Source organism: Loxodonta africana, chromosome 11 (assembly GCF_030014295.1).
Source record: "Loxodonta africana isolate mLoxAfr1 chromosome 11, mLoxAfr1.hap2, whole genome shotgun sequence".
Taxonomy (NCBI): domain Eukaryota; kingdom Metazoa; phylum Chordata; class Mammalia; order Proboscidea; family Elephantidae; genus Loxodonta; species Loxodonta africana.
The window spans coordinates 41,894,101-41,913,755 of record NC_087352.1 but is presented as its reverse complement, the minus strand read 5'-3'; the positions used below and the strand labels follow the sequence as shown (position 1 = coordinate 41,913,755).

The following is a 19,655-nucleotide window of genomic DNA, read 5'->3' as shown; positions in this document are numbered from 1 at the left end:
AATTTTGGACATTCTTCATTGTCTTGCTAAAGTTTTCATTTGGTTTGTGAATAGTAGAAGGTAGCTATGCAAACTGGATTAATGTGAACTGTTAGAGACTAAGTAATGCCCTGTAGTTTTTATTTTGATGATACCATGCTGGTATTATGCAGTATCATTATTATGTTCCCATGTAAGCAATTTCAGTTATTTAATTTTCAAACTTGTTCAGAACATTTTAGAAAATAGTTTTCGAATGTCTTCAGGGTTTACTTGACACAAATTCAGAGCATCGGGTTAATATCCAAATTAGAACTTAGAACAATGAATGCTGCATAAAATATGCTATATGGATTTATATTGGGTCATAGTTTATCAAAATGTTCAATTCTAACCAAAAAATTATAAGAACCACTAACCAGTGCAATATATTCAATACGAGCTCCCTGTGTTTAATATTCAAGACTATTTTTTATTGGATGCTAACTAATTCTGAGATTTAAAACACACTCATTAGCTATTAGGACAATTTATTCATTATCAAGAATATTGGTAAGCATGGAAACTTTTAACTTATTTGAGAATATGTATGGTATGTTAGTGAATGAACATTTCAGAAGAAAATTATTCTGTTTAATCTATGTACTGAAGTTCAGTTTTGATTATTTTGGTTTTTGAAAAAGATTTTTTTTTCAATCAAGTAGTAAATCAGTACTTAAGCGTATCACCGGAATAAATGTTGCTGCAGTAATGGTGCCGTATAGGGATCACAGAGAACATCAAAGTCATTTATTTTAACATTTTAAAATAATCAAAATACCATTTTTAAAATCATTTTTAAAAGTAAGCCCTTCAGTACCTTGGCCTCACTGAGCATCCCTGGAGCATAGTCACCTAAGTTCATCAAATTAAAAAAGAAAAAATTCAGGATTTTAAAAATGGTGCTGTACATATAACGTCACAGTTTACAACCAATTTTAGGGAAAATAGAATTGGTGAGGGCAATCAGTGCATGGAAAAGAGAATGGATTTGTAGCAAAAATGGATATTCATGACTTAGTAAGAGGCATTTAGAAAGGCACATTTACGTAGGAGTATATCCTAAAGAGATGTTAGTTTCAAATGCCGTATTTTCAGGAAGTTATCAGAAGCAATAATTAAGACTAACTTAAAGGCATACCTAAAGAAAGAGGCTCTGGTCAGTCAGCATGTCTCGTCTTCATCACATAGGACATAAATGCTATAATAGTAAGTACTGAAATATGTAAACACAGCAAACATCAGGCTTTCTAATATTTTGAAGGGTATATTGTAAATAGAAACAAAAACAATAAATCAATATCAGTACTTACCGGATTGAATAAGTGGATACATATTAAAATGAACACACGATATGGCCTTCTATCTATCGTCTGCAGCATAGAAAACGCCTAGTAATGCAAGATGCTTGCCGTGCTTTCCCTAGTTTGGAGAAGTTTCGTTTCAATTTTCATTTTATGGTTTTGTTTGTAAATCAATTAATAGAAACAAATAAAAACAAAGCAACTATTATTGAGCTGGAGTAGCCACCTAATATCAATTAAATGGATCAGTCAAATATTCTTTCTGTAATTAATGAAGTTTCAGTTTCCGTGTGGCCCCATTTAACAATAAGATTCTCTCAATGATTTGAGTGTCCAAGATGCTATTATTTGCCCTGCTGCCCACTGGACAGCATTTAAGACTTACTGACACTGCTGTTGGTGGGAACTTCTTACCTGATCCTGATGCCTAAAATTTTGGCCCCGTCAAATTCTGAGTGTATACCAGTTTAAAGTGCATCATCCATCTGATTAATTTTTTTTAACCAAAATGTATTCATATTCCCTATATATTTCTAAGTTTTATAAGCATTTATCACGTTTTCAGGTTTGTCTTATTTTATATATATAAATGTATATAAATAAATGAGTGATTGGTGAATTCGGACTGCTGCTGACCTTATGGTTAGTAGCCAAACTCTTAACCACTGCACCAACAGGGCCTTGTGTGTGTCTGTGTCTGTCTGTGTATGTGTGCGTGTGTGAGTGTATATATATGTATGTATTTATGTACCTTGAAGCAAGATAAATGGAAAATTACATATAAATCTAATGTAGAATCTGCAGCATTTTGTAAATTCTTGCGTTGTGTGGCACTTGGAAATGTTTAATTCATTGGCTTTTGGATTGGCACATAGGAACCTCCGTGGTACAAGTCACAGCCACAGATGCTGACGACCCTACCTACGGGAACAGCGCCCGAGTGGTCTACAGCATTCTGCAAGGACAGCCATACTTTTCGGTGGAACCAAAGACAGGTAAAAATCAAACGGCAACACTCCTTGTAAAGTCATGATGTATAGCTTGGCTTGGAATTAATATCAGTTTTTGAAAAAATTATTAAATCTAGTAGATACTGACAAAACACTATTTTTTATTTTGCTTCCCTCAATAGAAACATTATGGCAATAAATAGCATGTTATTTATAAGTTTATATAAATATGGCGATCACCTCTTTTTGGAATATTTTATTATATTTATCAGTATTTCTACCAAAACTAATCACAGTATTAAGTACTGAAGTCTCTGGGTGGTACAAATGGTTAAGCACTCAGCTGCTAACCAAAAGGTTGGCCGTTCAAGTCCACCCAGAAGATCCTTGGAAAAAAAGCCTACTTCCATAAAGATTATAGCCAAGAAGACCCTATGGAGCAGTTCTGTTCAGTCACACACGGGGTCACCATGAGTTGGAATCAACTCGACAGCAAAGGGCATTAAGTATTAAAAAGTATTCCAGCTGCTATTCCTATGTTAAGAAAATCTTGATGATTTGCTAGTGAGTTTTTCGGTGTCTTTAATAAATTCACATAAGGATTATCAACAGGAAAGTTTAACTGAGAAGCAGAATCCACCTTTCATGCGGTAGATTCAGTTGATCCTTCCAGAGATATGGTTTCTCAAGGAAATTGGTTTAAACATAACAATTATGATGATCTGCTAAGTAAAAATGAAATTAAAAGCTTTTTTTTTTTTAATTTTAAGAAAAAAAAACTTAGGTGAGTTGCAAGGCTGCATCAGTAGAATATTTGTTTGGTTTGCTCTGTTTTGTTTTTGAGTTGAAATAGTTTAATAAGACTGTAAACTGGAGCTTTATTCCCTGGGTTAAAAAAAAAAAATTAACGTTTTAATCTAGTCTGCTTTTCTGGCTGTGTGTGTGGGGGGATGCGTGGGGTAGGTGTGAGGGAGAATGGGTGGGTGTGTGCCATGGATTCTTTTCATCACTGTGGAAATACAACTTTCTCTACATTTTAAAACTTTTTGCACTTATCGTGGATTAGAATATCTGAGTTTATGATTATGACTATTTGATACATACTTATGATCCTAAATATCTATTTGAATGCCCTTGATCTTATTTTCCATGTTGACAAAAGCAGCACTATTAACTCATTCTCAACTCAGTATGGGAGATAAATATTTTAAATGTCTTTTGACAGTGACAGTTGTACATGGACAGAGGGGTAAATTCAACCCTGAAGAACCAAAACCCAAACCCATTGCGAATGAGGCCATTCTGACTCATAGCAACCCTACAGGACAGAGCAGAACCACCCCATTGGGTTTACAAGACTGTAACCTTTAGGGAAACAAACTGCCATGTCTTTCTCCCATGCAGTGGCTGGTGTGTTTGAGCCGCCGACCTTTCAGATAACAGCTAAACATTTAACCACGGCGTCGCCCTAGCTTATCATTTATTACAGTTTTCATAGAGGCTGCATTTTTAATACCGGTTTAGGGGCAGAGTTTGGCAACCACTTGGAAAGTCTAATAGGGAAGAAACAGTTCTGATTAAGCAAGTATTGAGGGAGAAGGAAATGAAAGCATTTGACTTATGATGTAAACCTTGTGAATGCAGAAAATGTGCTGGTAGAAAGTGTACTGATAGATCTAAGAAACTTAAATCCAGACACCCACCTCTTCCCTTATATATCTGCTCTTTGAAGCCTAGAAAGACATTGACAAGTTTCTGACAATTTGCTCACAAATTATACACGCCCGCCTTATATAATCTGCCCCAAAATAGTATGTACTGATCTCAGGGGTTAAATATTTTGCTGCTAGTGATGACTGGCTTGTGATTTTAACATTGCTATAAGATAACCGGGTTTTCATATTACCTGTAAAGGGAAAATATCACTCGTTGGTGACCAAATGGTCTCTAGATTATGTCCTGGCATTACATCATTAGTAGTTAAAACTTAATTTGAATTTCCGAGTCTAAAGGATGGTATATTATAAGAGATGAACGAAAGTTTAGTTTCATTTTGTTTTGTTATTTTAAATACTGGGTAACATGTAATCCATTGAGACTTCTTTTTCTGCAGTCTTTAGTGCAGCGATTATCTGGGTGTTTTCGTGCTCTCTGCTGTTTCGGTAATTCATTCTATGGAGGATACATTTCTTGCAAGAAAAAGCTAAATTGTATTCTTCTGACAAAACTGGAAGTTTCACTCCCTAAGGGCAGAGAGAACTGTAAATCAAGTTCCAGTTAGTCTTCCTTACATGATGTCAGTCTGATTCTTACCTTTATAAGAAATAACATCATTTTCCACGTATCCAAATCTAAGGATTTTCTGGAAGAAAGTAACACATTTGACAGGAAAAACGTTGAAGATATGCCAAATAAAGATTATATAAAACTAGGTCTCAGCAGGCACTGCTAGGCACATTTCTATAGCTCGTTTTAACTTCTTAGAAAGTAGCACGGTTAAAAGCTCAGAGCACAAGTACCATCTGCAACCAACTTCCAGACTGAGGGACCAGAGGTTAACTGTGGGTCGTTGCAAAAACCAGTGTTGATAATATGCTTCAACAAGCAGATAGAATGGTAGCAAAAACAAAGGAATGAAGCATTAAAGGAACTGTGAGGATTCCCATCATTTATCTTCATATTGTCCTCAAACTTACGGTAGACTGAGAAATATTCTAAGATGTCTTCCATTCTCTAACCTACAAGCAAACAAATCCCATCTTACCTTTGACAATGGCATGACTGGCTACATAATTGACCATTCAAAATGGAAGTGCAGGGCCCCCTTTTCTAAAATCATTAAGAACTTCAAACTTAATCCGCAGAGCACAAAACCACACCTATGAAGCTGGTCTTAGAAAACGGACTGAGTGTTAAACATCACTTGGCAGTTAGGAGTTCTTTCTTAGATATTGCTGTTGTTACATGCTGTTGAGTCAATTTTCCACTCATAAAGACTCAGTGTGGCAGAGTCAACTGCTCCAGAGGGTGTCCCAGGCTGTAATGTTTGCAGGGCAGCTCTACTCTGTCTTATAGGGTTGCTATGAGTTGGAATTGACCTAACGGCACACAATAACAACATATTTATGTGAGCAGATCTCTAAGTCTTTCTGCCACGGAGCCACTGGGTTAGGTTTGAACCACTAACTTTTTGGTTAGCAGCCGAGTGTTTAGCCATTGCACCACAAGGACTTCTTTCCTTAAGACATAGCAGGTGTGAATATATGCCACCTGCAGTGTTTATTATATGCATGCTTGTTACATCATAATTTTATGTAAGTAATATCATCCCAAGGAGCCTTGGTGGTGTAATGGTTAAATACTCAGCTGCTTCCCAAAAGGTTGGTGGTTTAAACCCACCTGTGGTTCTTTAGGAGAAAGACATGGAGATCTGCTCCTGTAAAGATAACAGCTAAGAAAACCTTATAGGGCAGTTCTATTCTGTCTCATGGGGTCGCTATGAGTTGGAATCAGCTCAGTGGTACCCAACAACAATACTGTAGTCTCATAACAAAGCATCCTCCCAAATATGTCCTCCACATGTTCCATTCTGTGGCCCGGCTGATGTTTTGTGGGGGGCAGAGTCTTAGCTCCTCTCAAGATGGCTGAGGACGCCCCCTCACAGGATGGAAGAGGTGGCTTTTCCTCAGTGACTTTATTTGCCATCAGCTCTGGAATCTTTTGGTGTTTGAGAACTTTCCATCTTTATTGTTGCTCGCTATTATCTTTTTATGATGGTATTATATGCTTTACTTGTAAACAAATAATACAAAGCTTACGTACAAAATTTGGGAATAATGTTATCCAGAAGAGATTCACCTTTTACATTTTATCTTTAAAATAAAATGTATATCCAAAAGAAATGTGATTTTAGTTCTGAAAATGGGTTGAAATTTTTTTCCCCCTAAAATGTTTTCTTCGTTAAGGAGCAGCATAGTCCTTATAAGAGCCAGGGGTGTTGATTTCTTTCCTGTTTGATTTACTGCTGATGAATATCAGATGATAAAAGTACTGTACTTGATTTTATTGGCTATTTTATTAAACCCATTTATAATTAATATCCCAGTATTTAAACTCTTCTGGTTAAAGGAATTTTTTTTTTTTTTTAATCAAAATGCAAGTCTTAAACATTGATGCTTATTCCAGTTTCCAGGTCCCTTTGGAATTTAATGATCAAGTACCATGAATATTTATTTTCCTTAAACATTGAAATTGCTTAATGAAACATATATTTCTTTGTACCTAACTTCCTCAGTTTCTGTATTGGTAAAACAAGAGAATTGCTTCAATCTAGTCTTTATTCAACTTTGTATTTCACAAATATTTAACTCAGTTACTTCACAATATGTTAGACACATAATTGGTTTTATTTTTTTATATTGACCAGTATGTTTATTTTCCCAGTGCAATTCAAGTCCCAAAGATGTTCACAACTATGAATGCTTGCTAACTCATTCTCCATTTAATTATTTTTCTTTTAATAGTATAAAGTTTTACAGTATTTCTTTTTATTTCAGTGTTTAAATATTTTAAAAAATCGGATAGTTATCAATATGTAATATTATAGGATGAATTTTCAACCAGTAACTCTCCCCAGGAAAGAAGCTAACATTTAGGACTCTCGATACATTTACAAAGTGACCATTGTTTTTCAGTCAGAACGTGCTATGCATAGGCAAGTATTTCTCACCTGAAATATAACAACTGATCACATTATGTTAAATAGGTAATTGTGTGTTCATGGACAAAATACTGCATTGGAGTTCTTTACTTGAATATAACCAAAAAAAACCCATTGCTGTTGAGTCAATTCTGACTCACAGCGACCCTATAGGACAGAGTAGAACTGCCCACATGGAGTTTCTTAGGAGTGTGGTGGATTTGAACTGCCAACCTTTTGGTTAGCAGCTGTAGCTCTTAACCACTATGCCACCAGGGTTTCCTACTTGAATGTACACTATAAATATTATGTAATATAACACTTACTGCTATACTGTAAACCAGAATATGCTCATGTTGATAATAAGCAGCGTTGAGATGTTTACCAATACCAGTACTACCTATTGACAGAAAATACACACAAATACATTTTCAGCTCACCATCAATTACGTATGTTGTTCTTGTTGTTAGGTGCCGTCGAGTTGGTTCTGACTCATAGTGACCCCATGTACAACAGAACGAAACGTTGCCCAGTCCTGTGCCATCCTCGTAATCATTGCTATGTTTGAGCCCATTGTTGCAGCCACTGCGCCCCTCCATCTTGCCAAGTGTCTTCCACTTTTTCTTTGACCCTCTACTTGATACCAAGCATGACGTCCTTCTCCAGGAATTGGTCTCTCCTGATAACATGTCCAAAGTAAGTGAGACAAAGTCTCACCATCCCTGCTTCTAGGGAGCATTCCGGCTGTACTTCTTCCAAGACTTCCTTCTGAAAGTCCATGGTATATTTAATCTTCCCCAAAGCTATAATTCAAATGCATCAATTTCTTTTTCAGTCTTCCGTATTCATTGCCCAGTTTTTACATGCATGTGAGACGATTGAAAATAATCATGGCTTGGGTCAGGCACACCTTAGTCCTCAAAGTGACATTTCGCTTTTTTATATTCTAAAGGGATCTTTTGTAGCAGATGTGCCCAATGCAATAGGTTAGTTGATTTCTTGACTGCTGCTTCCATAGACATTGTTATGGATTGAATTTTGTCCCTCAAAAATGTATATCAACTTGGCTAGGCCATGATTTCCAGTATTCTGTGGTTGTCTACCATTTTGTGATCTAATATGATTATGCTATGTGTTGTATATCCTAACCACTATGTTAATAAGGAGAAATTAGAGGCAGTTATGTTAATGAGGCAGGACTCAATCTACAGGATTAGATGGTATATTGAGATATAAAAGAGAGAATTGGGCAGAGAAGATAGGAACCTCATGCCACCAAGAAAGAAGGACTGGGAGCAGAGCGGTAGCAGAATGTATCCTTTGGACCCAGAGTCCATGCCCTGAGAAGCTCTTAATGAAGCTCTTAATAAAGAGAATAAAGAATACAAATGGTTTTGGAAGCTAGTAAATTCAGAAGACTTTGACCCTAGTATCAAAGGATCTAATTAATTAGATTTCAGAGAATGTTGGTTTTTTTTTTTTTTTTAATTTACCTTCTCTGTGTAATATTAGTCCACTCAGAGGTGTATCCAAATGTTGATTTGGTTTCAGTCAGGAAAATCCCAATGAGATAAGCCCTTACGGCATGAATATCCCAAACCTGTGTTCCTGTGGGTCACATGGTTGACTGGCTTCCCGAGGCTAATCCAAAGTCATCATGTCCAGAATCCAGACTCTAAGGATTTTCTGGTTCCCTAAACTGGGGTGGGTTCTGGAAATGTGTCTTTTATTTTACATATGGTACACACACCACATTCTGAAAAGATTCCAGGATGATAGTATATATATATATATATATATATATATATATATATATATATATATATATATATAAAACCATCAGTGGCTGATAGGGTGCTAGAGAATCATGAGATAATTTATTCCCAGACAAGAAAACAGGCAGTTGTTGAATAATAATAATAAAAGTTTAAATTTTGTATGTACAATGCTTATTGTAACCATGTGTTATAAATGCATGAAAAGGTCTAGGCTGCTGGGTCAGATGTACTTCTACAGAAAAAATGTTAAAATCCAAGCCAATCTTCTCTATAAAGAACTATAAGATAGGTTTTCTCATCACAAATGGCTTAAAATTATTGATTATTGAAATTAAATTGCTATCTTCTATGAATATCTCACATAACTGTAGGGATCCAGTTAGCCATAATTGGCCTTTACCAGTTCACAGAGATCCTGCCAATGATTTGCGTGCACATGCCCCTGCACACACGTAAAACATTAGTTCTTTGTACAGTGAGACCTGCGGAGAGCTGGAACTTGCTGGGACTGCCTTGTTTTTCTGGGTCTCGTAAGTTTTCCAACTTTGGCAGGGTGCAGCCTTACCAATTTTCTGTTGCTCTCTATTAGTGGAAAATATTTGAATATCCCTTCTTTGATAGGTTTCCGCCTTATACGGGTTTCGGCTTTTGCAGGTTTTGTTGCGTATACTCACACATACACACGTATAAACAAAACAGAAACCAAACCCAGTGTTTGAGAATTCTTTTCCAAATGTAGTTGCTTTATACTTAAAAGTAAAAGCTAGCAAAAGTCAAGAAGCTAGAAATCTATTATTGTTGAATGTCCTTATTTAAATTTAATTTTCACACCATAACTCCATTCTTGTCAAAAATATGTTTAGTAGTTGAGCTATTTGGAAATTACCTTTGCCACCTGCACTACTTTGCAACTTTGTGCTGATTTCTGCTTTGGAAATGTGTTATTTATAGGATCATTTGTAAAGAGACAATTAGAGATGTGAAAAATAAGTTAACTTTAACTCCCAGACTTCTAATAGTGCTGTATTTCCTTTCAGAAATGATGCCGCTAAACAAAACCATGAGAGGATGAGGTTGTAGTGTTGGCTTTGCTGAATAGTTGAGATACTATGGGGTTTTCTCCTTCATAATCATTGTGCAAGGATGATAATTCACACATACTGATACTGGAAGGAAAAATGAGAAATGAATTGAAATTAAAAATTAAAACTTGAGTAGGGAGGGAATCCTTTTAGATAATAACTGTCTTGATGTTTTGTTATCTAGATAAAACCCATGGTTTTGGTCAATAATTCAATATAGGCAATCCTCAATTTAAAAAAAAGGCACAAATAAATACAAAATGATTAACAGAACAAAACAAAAAGCTGCAGATATGTAAGTTCCAGAACTCTTAGACATAGATGGCATATGGTTGGCAACAGTGACTATTAGTGAAGTCAGTGTTTGCTTTGTTACAGATTAGAGTTAGCAGAAGCGTGGAATAACAAACATGAAATATTCGTAGAATCATGGCTCTAAAAATAATATACATCAGGTACTTACTGTCACTGATTAAATTGTGTCCCCACAAAATATGTATATCAATTTGGCTAGGCCATGATTCCCAGTATTATGTGATTGTCCGCCATTTTGTAATCCGATGTAATTTTCCTGTGTGTTGTAAATCCTATCTCTATGATGTTGATGAGATGGGATTAGCGGCAGTTATGTTGATGAACCAGGACTCAAGCTACAAGCTTAGATTGTGTCTTGAACCAATCTCTTTTGAGATATAAAAGAGAGAAGCAGACAGAGACAGGGTGACCTCATACCATCAAGGAGGTAGTGCCAGGAAAAGAAAACATGCTTTGGACCCGGGTCCCTGCACTGAGAAGCTCCTTGACCAGGGGAAGATTGATGACAAGGACCTTCCTCCAGAGCCTGCAGAGAGAGAAAGCCTTCCCTGGAGCTGATGCCCTAAATTTGGACCTCTAGGTTTTTTTTTTGGTGGGGGGGTAGGTTACTAGACTGTGGGAGAATAAGCTTCTGTTTGTTGAAGCATCCGCTTGTGGTATTTCTGATATAGAAGCACTGGATAACTAAGATACTTACCAGCTGAACCTCATGGGTATATGACTGTTTCTTTTGATTTTTGTTGTGATATTTCAAAGATTACATATGAGCAGTGTGAAGATAGCTAAACAGTGGTATTTAAAGTAACCCTGTATTGCTGTGATTGTAGCTAAAGAGTCCGTTTGAAATTAGTGAATTAGAATAAAGGATTGATGTAAAAAAATACATGACTTACTCAAAAAAGCATAATTTAAATGTTTCAGCTATTGCTGTCTCACTGGTGTGTGTATGTGAGAGAGAGAAAAAAAGAGAGAACAAGAGACAAACAAAAATATGGTTGCTTAAGATAGTAAGAGTGTTATTAAACTTGGAACCTCGGAAATCGATAATAAATTATTCTTAAACTATTGAATTTTTCATCCCTGTTCCCCACTCTGAGAACAGTTACCACACTGTAGAATATTGTAAGGAATTGGGTGGGTATAGATTTTGCCCTCAAAACTTATAATTTATGCTTAGTACATGAAATACAACATGCATCATTATGACATGGGCACATTGAGGAAGGAGCCTTTAGACAATTTAAATTAGCAGCTACTCTATTCTTTTCATATATTCAGATGACATGAAAGCATTTTTATGCTGAACACCCAGAAAAAAGAATGTTTATCCCAATTTGTATGCAGTAATTTCTCTGCCAAAGAAAGAACCTTCCTAGTAATAAAAAACAGTTTTGCCCCTGAGCAGTCCATGATAACAGAGTTCATCTTCATGAGGTATGAAAGAGAGTTTAAATTTTGACATCCTTCTGTAAGTTAAAATCTGTAGACAAGATACATTAGTCATTTTTTGAATCCAGGTCTAAAACACAAAATCCTAGGTGCATAGGGAAGACATTGCTTTATTGGAAAAGTTGAAAGTCCATGAAATGATTAGGTAGGATATTATTGTAGACTTTTTATATTTCATTAGTAAAGATGCTCTCATATTAGTTTCAATGTTTCTATAGATGAATACCAAATAAAGAATTTTTCATTCAGTGTAACTATTTGTACATTAATATTAGGTATATATGCCATTTTATATATTTGCAAGGCACATTCCATGTCGCCATTCCATAACATCATTGGCTAATATGTTTCCATAATAATTAAATTGTTAGTAATGTAAAACAACTCATTGCAACATTGACTCTTGAGTCAACTTTCCAAGACAAGCAACGTGAAATTCTGAAGTCAGTTTCTCACACATCTAAAGTCTTAAGATGAAGTATCAATATTAAGTGCAATTGATAGAAGCAAACAACAACAAAAAAGCTCACCGATGTTTTCAATGTTATTGATTGCCATTAACACAGTCAGTCTCATCTTGAGTGCTTTTCTCAGGCCGTTAGATATAGCGTGAGATCATCTGACATCACAGCCATAGATTGAGATGGTGTAATGCTTGTTAGTGTACATTGTTCTCACACTTATCTTTGTAGAATACTTCAATTAATGGAAGGAATAGAGATAGGAGCGACCAGAACCAAAAGGTTAATAGTGATTTCAAGTCCTTTGGACAGTAAGTTGTAGGAGAGGATGGAAGAGAAGGAAAGGAGGGGTTCTTTGTCAGGTACTTGTACACTTGACTGTTCATTATTCTAGATAAGGGGTCTATTTTATTTATTCATATGTTGTTATTGCCTTAACCATGTGTCCATGAAACCTAATGATAATCTTCTCCCTTGTTGAGAAACCCTTCTCTTCCACTTTGTAGTTTTTTTTTTTTTTTATATTAGATGTAATTATCACATCTCTTTGGTCTTTAATACACACATGAATTATTAAAAGCAAACAAAAAAAAGGGAAGGACTCAAGAGTGTTTTGCTACCTGTATGTTCTCTGTTAGTAGAAATGTAGTGATTCATGACACATTTTACTGGGATTTGAAATTTTGCAGGAGTCATCAAGACCGCCCTTCCCAACATGGATAGAGAGGCTAAAGACCAGTATTTGCTTGTTATTCAGGCAAAGGATATGGTTGGTCAAAATGGAGGACTGTCAGGCACCACATCAGTCACCGTTACCCTCACTGATGTCAATGATAACCCACCTCGCTTTCCACGAAGTAAGATATTTTCTAAAATGATGACATTGCTACTTTCCTTGGAAGTCTATAAAAATACTTTTAAAAGGAATTTTTTTTTTTGGGTACTTCTCAAACAAGTAATTCTCTTACTGCATGCTCCAAGAAGTGTATTCTCTCAGAGGCATGATTTTAATTCCAATAATGTGAAATTATAAGGGTACTGAAAACAAATAGGGGCAATCATATATTTGTATTTATCTTAAATATGATTTTCTTTCATTCGTACCTTGAATACTAGGCAGTTCATCTTACTGTGTATTAGCCTTTTTATTCTCAGAGTTATTCTTTTTATATGTTCTGCAAATTATGAAGTTGTTGCTAATTAGTAATATTCAGATATCCTTTATGATTCTACACACTTGAAAGGTTATTTTTAAAGTTAAAAAAAGAGTACTCAGCATTTTTATATTTCATTCCATACTTTTTTTTTTAAAACCAATTCATACACACTGAACCTGCCTTTAGCGGTTTTACCACATCTTCCTAGTGTAAAAATTTAGTGTTTCAAAAGAAATCGATCTAAAGGACCAAAAAACGTCATGCCCTCAATTTTGCTTCTTTGACCAAAGTGACTTTTGACTTAACCAAGAAAAAGGGGAAAAATTCTCTAGATAGAGGTGTACTGTTTGTAAAAAACATTTCATCTCGCTGTCTTTTAGTTAATTTTTTGGCGGGGGGAAGGGGTGGGGAGGTAGGAAGTGTACATGGTATGTCCTTAGAATGCTCAAGGAAATACGGAGATTGTACAGAATACAATACCTCTGATATACTTGTTCAATAGTAACGGGGAACTAAGCTGTCTTACAAAGAGACCTTAGAAGTGAATCATGTCGATAAGGATACTTTCTAAGCAAATAGAGCAAATAGGTATATCCCTGTTTTCTTTTCAAGTACTGTTTTTTTAGTGATTTTGTTTTAATTTTATATATTTCAAAAATTCCTATTATTGTACAGTAAACATTTCAATGCAATATAAGAAAAAGTGACCCCAAGTTTATTTTATTTATTTATTTTTAAATGAATCTAGCCTTAGTGGTGCTCTTGATGGCTTATCATGGGGAAGAATGAGGGCTGAAGAATGAAAGTGAACTGTTGATGAACATAAGAAAACGAACTATTTTTCTTTTCTTTAAGCCTATAGTGATAAGGCTTGCTACTAAGAGGTTTTCTTGGCCTCAGCTGTCATGCTTTGATGAGATAGAGCACAAGTTCTCTAGCTTGTTAGATAGATGCTCTTCCCCTTTTTAATAAGTGAGGAAAACCAAGGGTGTTCATAAGATCTTTCATTTTTGCTGGAGTTTTCTCTGCTATGTAATTACTATTTGTACCTTGAAATTTTTGGATTTTACTAAGAACGCTTTTAGATGTGTGGTAAGGAGCCTCTCAAATAGGATGAGCATATGTTATAATCATTTAAAGAAAAAAAATAGTAACTTCAACAAAGTTAAAACGTTGCAAATGGCAACAAATCTCAGCCTCTCTCTTCATAAAAAAATGAAAGACACCATAGTTTAACAAACAAATGGAAATAGAATACAATGTGGGAAGCAGAGAAAAGTAAAGGATTAAAGAAAAATGTAAAGGAACATCGTGTTCTGAGGACATTCTTAGTTTCTGAGAGGTGGTACATGCCCCTTTTCATCTTCTTCCCATTTTTTTTTTTTTTTTGAGTTGGGTTATGAGGAAGAGGAATTTTTGTAAAAGAAAGTTAAAAAAAAATGTGTTCTTTTTTACTTCTCTTTTTTCTTCAAATCATATTACTTATGGTAGTATTGTAATATAATATTGGTAAAAAATAAAATCTAAATGGTAAAAAGGTACCATTGTGCCCCAAATCAGGTCTACATGCAACCTACAAAGAATTCCAACCCTTGGAAAATTTATGAGTTAAAAAAATTAATATTGTCTTTCATAAACTCCCTTGTATAATTTTATGGAACTTTCATAGTAAATAATATTAAGTAAATTCCAACATTAAGCTATGAGGACTTTTTGGCTTGTATTTGTCCATTTGAAAGCTTATCGGAATAATTTAAAAATTTTATTTGTATTATTAAAGGTAGCATTTTTCTCACTACTAGAAATACAAGAATGGAGATTCCTTCTTTTGCCTTTCAGCAGAACAACTGTTTCTGCTGTCACATTGTAATTATTATCCGATCTACCTCATAGATTTCTCGAGGCTATATGAAACTTGTCATTTGTCTCATATTCCTTTAGCATCTTCTTTAATTTAAAAAAAAAAAATTAAGCAAAGAAGACACAAAATAATCAAATAGTTAAGTTTTCATTGGTTGGCCAGGTTTTGTTCATTTCTTGTTTTGAATTTCACAGGGTCCTACCAATATAACGTCCCAGAATCACTGCCGGTGGCTTCAGTGGTGGCCAGAATCAAAGCTGCCGATGCAGATATAGGAGCTAATGCAGAAATGGAGTACAAAATTGTGGATGGTGATGGATTAGGGATCTTCAAGATTTCTGTTGACAAAGATACACAAGAGGGAATCATTACTATACAAAAGGTAATGTTTTCTTTATTTTGTTTTTTTATGAGAGTAACAATGCAGAGATTACTGAGAAGTCATGTCTGTTTGATAGAAGAATGAACCAGATAAGATGAAAAGCCATATGGAACCACTGATATTCAAGTTTTTGGAAGAGAACTATGCATTTATTGTTAGATGTCGAGATCTTCGAGCACCTGGAATGGCCTTTGTAATCATACCTCCTCAATTCTCTCTGCGTAAACTTACAGCCCTTATCTGTAGATACACAATACAACTATAAGGTGCAGTGGTGTACGTGCTATTTGAAATTACCTACTTGGGGCAATGAACATGCTTCTTTATTGACTGTTCCACTAATGAAACCTTAAAATAAACTGAGTGCCTTTTTAAGCAAACTAGACATGTGCTCTGCATTCTTGAAAGTAATTTAAATAAACTTGGAATGAGAAACCAGAATGCTAAAGAATTTCTCTACCACTAAGTATTCCTTTTAAGATCGATAGTAATTAAAATATTTAAAGAATTCATAAAAAGGAGTACAGGAAGTTGTATAGCCCATTATAATCCCTTAAACGTGCAGAGGAGATAGTAAGATAACATAACCCAAACTAAAGACTGCATACCCTTACAAATTTAAATTAGTTCCAAACACTGAATAGATACAGGGAAAGGTGAGCTTTTTACCCTCTCTGTGCTGTATAGACATGACATTTGACAAAGATTTTGTTTTTAAAGTAGATCAAAAGGAACTATTCTAGAATATAGTGTTACTATCTCAAATATTGGAAATACTGTGTGTGTGTGTGTGTGTGTTTGAAGCTATGTGGGAGTTTTATGCCAGCCGGTCTGACAATCCAGGTGTATAGCTCTGTAATTAACACTCCTCAATAAGTAATAGATATCAATGAAGCAAATTATATTTTTGTTGTCATAGGAAAACGTATGTTTGAGTTCAGGCCAGTGGGCAAATGGTTCAGCATTTATTTCCAGTGGACAGCTGCTGTTTCAGCTCAGTTGGTGACAATCTGTGTAAAAATGTTTCAGTAACTAGGATAGGCCAGCTATTGGAAAACTATTTAGTTATCTAAAATGAAAGGAATCTACTAAAATACACAGATTTCAAAGACTGAGCTGAAATCAGTCTATTCATGTTCAAGAATTTTAATTCATATTGAAATTATTTTTATTGAACAAAACATATTTCATATATTATAATGAAAATAGTATATAGCATTGAAGAAACACATATGTGTATTATGCTTGTGTGTATTTGATACATATATGTATATGTGCTTTTAAACATATGTATATGTATATATGTATGTGTTTACATATATGTGTGTATGTGTATATGTGTGTATACATAAACATATAAAAAATGTATATGATATTTTCTTCTGTAATAGAAAAATAAAAAAATTCATCCTCAAATCTTTAGTATTATTTCTAGCAGTTTTAGAGAATTAATTGTTAAAAAGGAAAACTATTAAAAAAAAAAAAACTGGATAAAATGAATATAAAAGCCTAAAGCCCATAAAGAAGTTACAAGGAGAAATCAGATCTCACTTATAAAGACATAACACTGACTAATAATAATTATTATTGTTTTAGATAGTATAACTTAGTGATTAGTAGCTGTCAGGCTTTGTTTTGAGCAGTTTAAAAGCTTTGTCTTATTTTGTCAACGGTCTCATGAAGGTGTTATTAGTACACTTACAGATAAGGAAATCAAAGCTCAGAGAGATCAAGTAGCTTTTAGTTGTACCCAGCTTCTAACTGGAAATGCAGCCCAGGAATCTAGTGCTTACTCAAATATGAAGCTCACATTCTTAAATGCTATGGATGCTGTAAAAAAAAAAAGTGAGAACATTAATAGTAAGTACCTCACACAGATAGATAAATACATTAAAGGCCATAGACACAGACAATTTAAAAAAATACTTCGGTTGAAATACGTAGACCCTCAGTAAAAAAAGAAACCATGAGGTAGAACTTTTTTTTTATTAGAGATTAATGTCTTTTTTTTTTTTTTTAATCATATACAATTTTAAGGATGGTTATGGTCAGATATTTTTCCATGTCCTGCTCACAGGGTAAATTTTGGTACAGTTTTTTTCAAAAGCGCTTCAAGACAATATACCAAGCGATAGAAAATTTTAGCTTTCAATTTTAACTATCCATCTTAAGAAAATCATTACAAACTCAGAGACAGAATTGTGTACATCAGTATATGTTATAGCACAATCATAAGGGTGAACACATGGAAAGATGGTGAGATCCTGACAGTGGAAGAAATGGTTAGATAGTTTATGATACCGCCATGTCGTGGAATCTTGTGCATCGACAGAGTGACGTCTTAGTCTAAGTAAGTGTATGAGAAATCCTTATATAAAACATTATATGAAAAAAGTATGATCCAAATTTTTAGAAACATTACGATTCAAATTTTATAAAAATTTCATTTGTATAAATTAAGAGATTACATGAAAAATGCCAGAATGTTAATAGTAATTGTTTCTGGGTCACACAATTTTTCATACCTTTTACTGTTTCCCAATAATACATAATATGCTTTTTTTTATTATTAACTTTTATTGAGCTTCCAGTGAACGTTTACAAATCAAGTCAGTCTGTCACATATAAGTTTACATACATCTTACTCCGTACTCCCACTTGCTCTCCCCCTAATGAGTCAGCCCTTCCAGTCTCTCCTTTCGTGACAATTTTGCCAGCTTCCCACTCTCTCTATCCTCCCATCCCCCCTCCAGACAGGAGATGCCAACACAATCTCAAGTGTGCACCTGATATAATTAGCTCACTCTTCATCAGCATCTCTCTCCCCCCCACTGTCCAGTTCCTTTCCTGTCTGATGAGTTGTCTTCGGGGATGGTTCCTGTCCTGTGCCAACAGAAGGTCTGGGGACCATGGCCGCCAGGATTCCTCTAGTCTGTCAGACTATTAAGTATGGTCTTTTTATGAGAATTTGGGGTCTGCATCCCACTGATCTCCTGCTCCGTCAGGGGTTCTCTGTTGTGCTCCCTGTCAGGGCAGTTATCGATTGTGGCCGGGCACCAACTAGTTCTTCTGGTCTCAGGATGATGTAGGTCTCTAGTTCATGTGGCCGTTTCTGTTTCTTGGGCTCTTAGTTGTCGTATGACCTTGGTGTTCTTCATTCTCCTTTGCTCCAGGTGGGTTGAGACCAATTGATGCATCTTAGATGGCCACTTGTTAGCACATAATATGCTTTTGTTATTTTCCTAATTAAAAATGCCATTAAATGAATTAAAATATTTATAAAAGTCTGAACCAAAGTGTATCTCATTAAAAGAATTTTATGATCTGCATTGAATATTGTTGGAGACAGAAACTCTTGTCCAATTGTAGAAATAAGAAAGATGTCAGTCCTAATAGGATGCATATATGTTAAGACAGCATATCTGAAACCTTGATATTTGAAATAGGTAAAATTAAAATAAATCCTTTGTTGTTTACAAAATGTTTACCTGTGTTTTATTAACTATGCAAAGACATTCAGCTCTGTGGATCATAACATATTATGGATAACATCGCAAAGAATGGGAATTCTAAAACCCTTAGTTGTGCTCACGCGGAACCTGTACAAAGAGCAAGAAGCAGTTTTTTTTTTTTTTTTTTTTTAACAGAACTAGGGGATACCATGTGGTTTAAAATCAGAAAAGATGTACATCAGAGTCATGTCCGTTCCCCATACTTAGTCTGTATGCTTTGCAAATAATACTTGAAGCTGGACTCTATGAAGAAGAATGTGGCATCAGGATTTGGGGAAGACTTGTTAACAACCTTACTGATGAAGATCAAAGACTACAGCCTTCAGTATGGATTACACCTCAACATACAGAAAACAAAAATCCTCACTTCTGGACCAATAAGCAACATCACAATAAATGGAGAAGTTGTTAAGGATTTCTTTTTTCTTGGATTCTCAATCAACGCCCGTGGAAGCAGCCAATAAAAAATCAAATGACGTATAGCACTGGGTAAATCTACTGCAAAAGACCTCTTCAAAGTATTGAAAAACAAAGATGTCACTCTGAGGACTAAAGCGTGTCTGATGTAAGCAATGATATTTTCATTTGCCTCATATGTACGCAAAGCTGGACATTGATAAGGAAGACCTAAGAAGAATTGATGCCTTTGAATTATGGTGCTGGCAAAGAATATTGAATGTACCATG

The 19,655-nt window shown here is 35.0% G+C and overlaps 1 protein-coding gene across 1 annotated transcript in view; it reads left to right on the top strand.

The window, feature by feature from the left end:
• Positions 1-19,655, top strand: part of CDH7 (cadherin 7) — a 138,080-nt gene that overhangs the window by 61,402 nt on the left and 57,023 nt on the right. Inside the window, exons 3-5 of the mRNA XM_003406257.4 lie at positions 2,198-2,317; positions 12,747-12,914; positions 15,270-15,457. Of these exons, the coding sequence (XP_003406305.1) occupies positions 2,198-2,317; positions 12,747-12,914; positions 15,270-15,457 (476 nt within the window). The remainder of the gene's footprint in view (positions 1-2,197; positions 2,318-12,746; positions 12,915-15,269; positions 15,458-19,655) is intronic.